We start from the raw sequence: 6,959 nt of genomic DNA on the forward strand, positions 1-6,959 counted from the left end.
CCCAGAACAAGGACAGTTCATTTAACTCCCTCCTGCCTCCCCTCTCAACTGATATGGGCCATTTATCACCACCCACCTTCATATCTATGTGCTGCCCAGAAAGTAAGTAAGTGTGTGTGTGAGTGTGTGAGTGTGTGTTTGTGTAAACTGATTAAAGATAAATATCTTACATAGCTCACACGTTTTGACCCTGTTGTAGAATTCCCCAGCTTTTATGAGATGCAAACTGCAAGGGAAACAGTTTGTCCAGCTAACACTCAGTATGTGCTGCCCTCTACTGCACGTTTAATGAACATCTGGACTAAGAACATCTGCCGTTGAGAAAATACACCATGCATGGACAAGTGCTTGTATAAATACATGTTTACCCTTTGTAGTGTATAAATTAAAACGTATAATTTTGTGTCTGCGTAAACCGTGGCGTTACATGCACTCACATGTTCTAACTTTTCTAGTAAAGCGTTGATCTTTTTAAACTTCAAAAAGGTTGCCATTCTAAACAGTGCATGCAAGAGAATCAAGTGTTTTAAACAGAGTTCAAATTTTAATTTTCATCTTATCAAGTATGTTCTTTGTTGAAAACGGATCTTTACCACAGCATATATATATATATATATATATAACTATATCAAAATATATATATATATATCTATATATATAGATATATATATACACAGTAAACACTCTCTTTCTATATATATGTGAAGTGTATACATATCTAGATATATATACAGTACCTACATTATTTTATTTATATATTTATATATATACAGTGTATACATATACATATATATTTATATAAATATGTATACATACACAGTATAACATACATATATATTCATATATACTGTACATATAAATGTATATCTCTACATATACACATATATATGTGTGTATATATTAATAAACAAATGCCTAATAGGGCACTATTGAGGCTTCACTGAATTTGCATTTTGGATAAATGATTTCTTTAATATGCGCTAACATTTTTCTCAAACAGAAATTTTGATTATCCAGAAAAAGATCTATCCAAGACGCTGCTAATTGCATCCTCACCGCCTTAATTACACAGCACTTCCCTGGCTCTAATGTGATGTTTGCTTCAAGATACAAAAGGCTGCTCATAACAAACATACTTCAGATGGTGCTAAGATGAAAGGTTCAGTTACTCACTAATTGTCCCTCTCGATATGTTTCTGTACTGCATGTTTCAACATAATGAGAAGGCATGCACCTGAGGAAAAAAAAGTAATCGCTAACTTAGTAGAGGTGGATGGAGGGAACCAAAGGAGGCGAGTAATGAGGACCTACATTGGCCGGCAAGGTAACCGTGGTTACGTGTGGTGCATTAATGTATGTAATCTGTTACTGTGTCTGTGACAAGACAAGGACATGTAGCGCGCTAATTAAAGAAACCTTTCACTGCTCATCGCTTAGACACAGGTAATTTCTCATTAAATGATGGTCTTAACGCATGGGGAGTCATTCATTACTGGCCATTTGGAGGAAAAAAGGGAGGATATGGGGATAGAGGGGATTCCTGTTTCAACAGTCAGTACATTGCATGCAAAGTTAGATATTTTTTTCAGAGGAACAATTCTTCTAGGTACACTAGCACAGTTTTTAAAAGGAACTCGGCTGGTAGGTTGGTCCAAAAATCTTGGAGAACTAAGCACAGATCTTCTGTGGGTGTAGTCTTCCTCAAATCCTTCTGTCTCTTCATGTGATCCCAGACACACTCGATGTTGAGATCAGGGCTCTGTGGGGGTCATGCCATCACTTCCAGGACTTTTTGGTCTTCTTTAGATTGAAGATAGTTCTTAATGACCTTGGCTGTATGTTGTCTGCTGTAGAATAAATTTGGGGCCAATCATACATAAACAGTAAGTAACTGCCTGTATTTTTCAGCATCGAGGACAACATTAATCCTGACCAAATCGCCAACTCCAATTTGCAAAAGAGCAGCCCCAAACTTGCAAGGAAACTCTCCAGCCCTTCGGTGAACAAACTGCCTTCTGCTACAGCCAAATATTTCAAATTTTGACTTAGAGCACCTGCTAAGTTCTTTCTTCACCCCAGTTCCTATGTTTTTGTGCATAACTGAGTTGCTGGGCCTTGTTTCCATGTCAGACGTATGGCTTTTGGGCTGCAACTCTTCCATTTAGACCACTTCTGGCCAGAGTTCTCTGGACAGTGGATGGGTGTACCTGGGTCCCAAGGGTTTCTGCCAGCTCGGAGCTGATGTCATTGCTGGACATTTTCCGATTTTGAAGGGAAATAAGCTTGATGTGTTTTTCATGTGCTGCACTAAGTTTCCTTGGACAACCACTGCGTCTACGATCCTCAACGTTACCTGACTTTTTACTAGTGTACCTAAGAATTGATGCTGGTTTGAAGGCAAAGGGTAGTAACACCAAATATTGATGTGATTTAGAATTTAAAAAAAGAATTTTGCACAGTACTGTGTATATATATATATATATATATATATTCACACACACACACACACACACACACACACACACACGCACACGCACGCGCACGCGCACACGCACACGCGCAGTATATTTTAAAGGATGAATGTAGCTTAATAAAAAAAGTTAAAAAAGAGTAAACAAATGCATTAATTTGTTCAAAAACATTAATTTTTATTTTATTATTTTTAAATGAAGGGGTATTTACAAGAGAAAAAGTCAATGGCAGACGAATGTCATTTACACTACTTAATACAAAAAATATATCATTGAAAAAAAAATAAAACACTTCTTCAAAATGCTTTCGATGCTGACACATTTGTCTGAGAAAACTAAAACTAAAAGAGCCCAGCATACTCTTGTGATGAGGCTTCAGCAAGGAAACCAATCCCACTTTAAGAAAAAGGAGAGACTCACATCCTAAGGGTGAGTGCTTGTACCTGGATGGTTAATGCGCAGGGACAGCCACCATTAAATGCTAGTGCGCAGGCACAAAGGCTTGTCTGCAAATAAAACAGCATTTTAGTGGCTCCAGTGATATTGCAAACAAAGTCTAAGGAATGTCTTTTTGTTCTTAAAGGCTATACTGTTACCCCTCCCGACAGAAAGAACTACATTTTCTTACATGCTCAAACGCCACATCAAACAGCCCTCCAAACAGTCAAAAAAAGATCAAGAAACTCTAAAAGCCGTATGGGAGGTTGTAGAGTTTATGGGGGTCGCCATTGTTTTGTTTTTAAGATTAGATTGTGAGTGTCCATCAGATAATTTGAGCAGTTAAGGTTACTTTATCACCTTTAACTGCTTAATTTATCTGACCTAATCTCATTAAAAAAATAAAATACTCTAAATGGTTATCTTGTGATCACGACTTAGTAAGCTTTATTATCATGATCAATTTTGACATTAATCAAATTGTATTCTGATAATTAGAAAAGACATGCCAGATAATGCTCTATAATCCATATGAGTAAATTAATGTCTGACATTGCTTTGTGTCCATTATGTTATCAGCTGACAACCCAAGATGCACCCAGGGTTACTCCCTATAAAAAGGGAATGCCAGTGATATTTACATAGTGCTGGGCAATATGGTGAAAAACAGATATCACGATATTCTTGGCAAAATACCTCAATATCAATATTGCGACGATATTGTAAGGTTGACAATTGGTATTTTAACAAAATATCTTAAACCAGGAAAAGGCAAAACGTAAGCCATATTATGAAAAACAATCTAAGACCATATCTAGTCCCATATCACAATATCAAGACATTGCACAGCCCTTGTAATATTACATGGACTATCTTTAGATGTAACTGCATCAGTTTATTACAATAATAATTGTTAAATTCCAATGTCAAATATTAGCAATGACATTTTGATTACAGAGGATTATCCCCATGTCGCAATTTATGGCGTTATTTATTGATCATAAGACTGGATGGGTTATGTTATGTCAACCCTAAATGATGACAAGAACACAAGGGATTCTTAGGTCGAGATCATGTAATGATGGGTACAGTGGCTGGCATAAGTTTACACACCCATGCCTAAGTTGATTAAAAGAGGAGTACAAATCCATCTTTTGGAAATTTATCTCAATGTCTTAATTCAATTTTTTGGGGAAAATCCTACTTTTTAAGGACACTAATTTTCTTTGTGAATGAATATTGTAAATAAATAAATGTTCTCCCTTAAAATAAAGGGGGCATAAACAAGTATTCACACCCCTATGTTAAATTCCCATAGAGGCAGGAACATTTTTTTTTTCCAAAGGCCAGTTATTTCATGGATCTAGGATACCATGCATCCTGACATCATCACATACCCTTCACCATACCTAGAGATTGGCATGGTGTTATTTCAGTTAGCTTAATAGCTAGCTTGATTTGCATTGAGAGATGATCTTATGGAAAGTTCCCCATGCCAATCTCTATGTATGGTGAGGGTGTGTGATGATATGGGGCTATTTCAATTCCAAAGGCCAAAGGAACTTTATCAGGATGCATAGTATCCTGGATCCATGGAATAACTGGCCTTTAAAAATAATAATGTGCCTGCCTCTATGGGAAATTAACATAGGGGTGTGTATATTTTAAGGAAGAACATTTATTCATTTACAATACATTATTCATTCACACAAAAAAAATCCTCTTTTTAAATCAACTTTAGCATGGGTGTGCAAACCACACAAGCCACTGCAAATTCCATGATCAGGAAAAAAATAAATTAAAAAAAACATGATAGTTAGATAGCAACACCTACAGTAGCCATCCCACTACCAAGGCTGCTAAATACTTACTAATCAACTATTTTCATAAAATGCTTATCTGCATCAGTAACAATAACCACACTGTAATAATTGTTAGATATAGGATAAATGAGCCACATTTGTATATCCAATTATGTGCAGTGGATGGAAAATTAGCAAGTGTTCAAAATATCCAATCTCGCAGTATTATTATGAAATCCAAACTGTGCTAAAACCAAAACCCTTCTTCCATTGCCTGACTTTCCACTAAATCTAACTTTAATCTAAATAATCTATAAACTAACAAAATGAGGACAGAAGACATAACCTCAAAACCTCCTTGGCCAATTTAACACCATGGCTTCTACAGGTCCCTGTAAAGAAGTCCCTGTCTGAACATGAAAGCAAATGAGCAGTCCAAGACGAGTGCAAATCCTCCCTGAGACTTGTCCATGTACTTACACAGACATCAGATTCAGCATTATACAACCCAAGTACCCTACTATGAGACTAAACAAGTCACACTGACTGGCCTAAAATTGTGTTTGGTGCTCTTTCCGCAGCTTCAGTAGCACTGTTTTTATACAACATTTAAGACAAAACACAGGGATTCGTCGTCATCATCATCTATCAGTCACGATAAGGCTCCGAGAGCAGCATGTAAACCAGACTGGTCAGAAATCCGTTGGATCACAATTTTTTTTAAGTTGATCACACAGTTATTATTGCTAAAATGATTATCACTTTTGATTTATTTGAATAATGACCCCCGTCCCCTCCATATACCTGACCAGGAGCTGGTCTCTATCCACAGATATGTAGAGCTGTAAGATATCACAGTAACTGGAGACGGGAAGAGCTGAGTGAAGTTAATCAGCATGTGGTCATCTGGCGTCCCTCAGGTACACGGTCCTCCGGTGGCTGACGGAGAGACATTAGGTCGTCATGTGTCTCTAAGTTGACAACGGCTCTGCAGGCTCTGGAAGTGGGCATGCTTCAGGATGCGGTTGATCTGAAGGTAGGACACCAGGTTTGTAGGGTGGGCCAGCTCGGAGGAGTCCCCGGAGCTGAGGGGGCTGCAAGGGCCCACAACACATTGACTGCCACAGCTCCCAGAAGCATATTCTGGACTGCTGATGCTGCTGATGCTGCTCTCACTGTTGGATGACTGAAAAACACATGTCAACATTAGTTTTGTGCTAGCTACTAGAGATAGGAATGTCAAAACCAATGGTTGTTTTGTCTAGATAAATTAAAAGCCTTACAACTGAAAAGCTTTGGGGTAATGCACGCCAAAAGTAGGCATCAAAAAGGCCTCATTAGCCATGATGCCTCGAAAAAGAACATAGGCAAAGGGGGCAGTTCAATCAAACTGGTGCGTTTTTCTATCTTGTTCAATTTGTTTTTTGAAAGCTGTCTCTTTCCCGAGATGGCTTAGAAATGGAGGTCTCAGTCTGATTTAAATCAAATGTGCGGTGTGGGCAAAGACAAGCCACAGGATATTGCAATAATAGAAAGTAATTTGAATATGAATTAAAAATCTAAACTACAATTACATCTCTTGAGAGTGGGACCTGGCATGAAAGTGATCTCCTAAACAATATATATGTAGGTAAGATTATTTGGCAAAAAAGGTATTGTATGATTGTCAGCATGACAGTGTGGCCGTTTTCCCTGATACAAGACTTTAAGCTCTTTACCCAATCATACTGTAAACAGCAGTTAAAACAGATGGAATAATATTAAGATACAAGATGCAATTTTAAACCCCCATTTGTCTCTACTTACAACACCTGAGATCCAGTTGCAATCTTGACTAATTCATCTCATAACTTCCCATTTCTTTGTGAGCTCATTGGGTCCAGAAGCTAATAAGGCAACAATTCTTTTTCTTTTTTGGTTTGGACATATTGTGTTGAAATCTACCAAAAAATGTTTCTTATAAAAAAGTGAATGAAGGACAACTGTTTGCCCAGCTTCTTCAGTATTACTATGTTATATCCCCTGATAGTGGCTTGTACCTCTGAGTCCCACGCATCTCGGCCTGGCTCAGGAGAGAGAGGATGAGCCCTGTTTTGCCTTTTGGCTTGAGGCACCAGGTGGCCACTCTCCTCATCACCACCGCTGCGCTGCCGTTTCCTGTGTGGGTGCAAGCACATAAATACAGGAATTTAAAACACATACACATAAATACAGGAATTTAAAACACATACACATAAATACAGGAATT

General features: G+C 37.8%; 1 protein-coding gene across 1 annotated transcript in view; it reads right to left on the reverse strand.

The window, feature by feature from the left end:
* Nucleotides 1–4,683: 4,683 nt before the first annotated feature.
* Nucleotides 4,684–6,959, reverse strand: part of LOC117958073 — a 3,092-nt gene continuing 816 nt past the window's right edge. The window contains exons 2-3 of the mRNA XM_034894325.1: nt 6,751–6,868; nt 4,684–5,897 (exon numbers count right to left, since the gene is read on the reverse strand). Coding sequence (XP_034750216.1) covers nt 5,673–5,897; nt 6,751–6,868 — 343 coding nt within the window. The 3' untranslated portion in view covers nt 4,684–5,672. The remainder of the gene's footprint in view (nt 5,898–6,750; nt 6,869–6,959) is intronic.

Source organism: Etheostoma cragini, chromosome 15 (genome assembly GCF_013103735.1).
Source record: "Etheostoma cragini isolate CJK2018 chromosome 15, CSU_Ecrag_1.0, whole genome shotgun sequence".
Lineage (NCBI taxonomy): Eukaryota > Metazoa > Chordata > Actinopteri > Perciformes > Percidae > Etheostoma > Etheostoma cragini.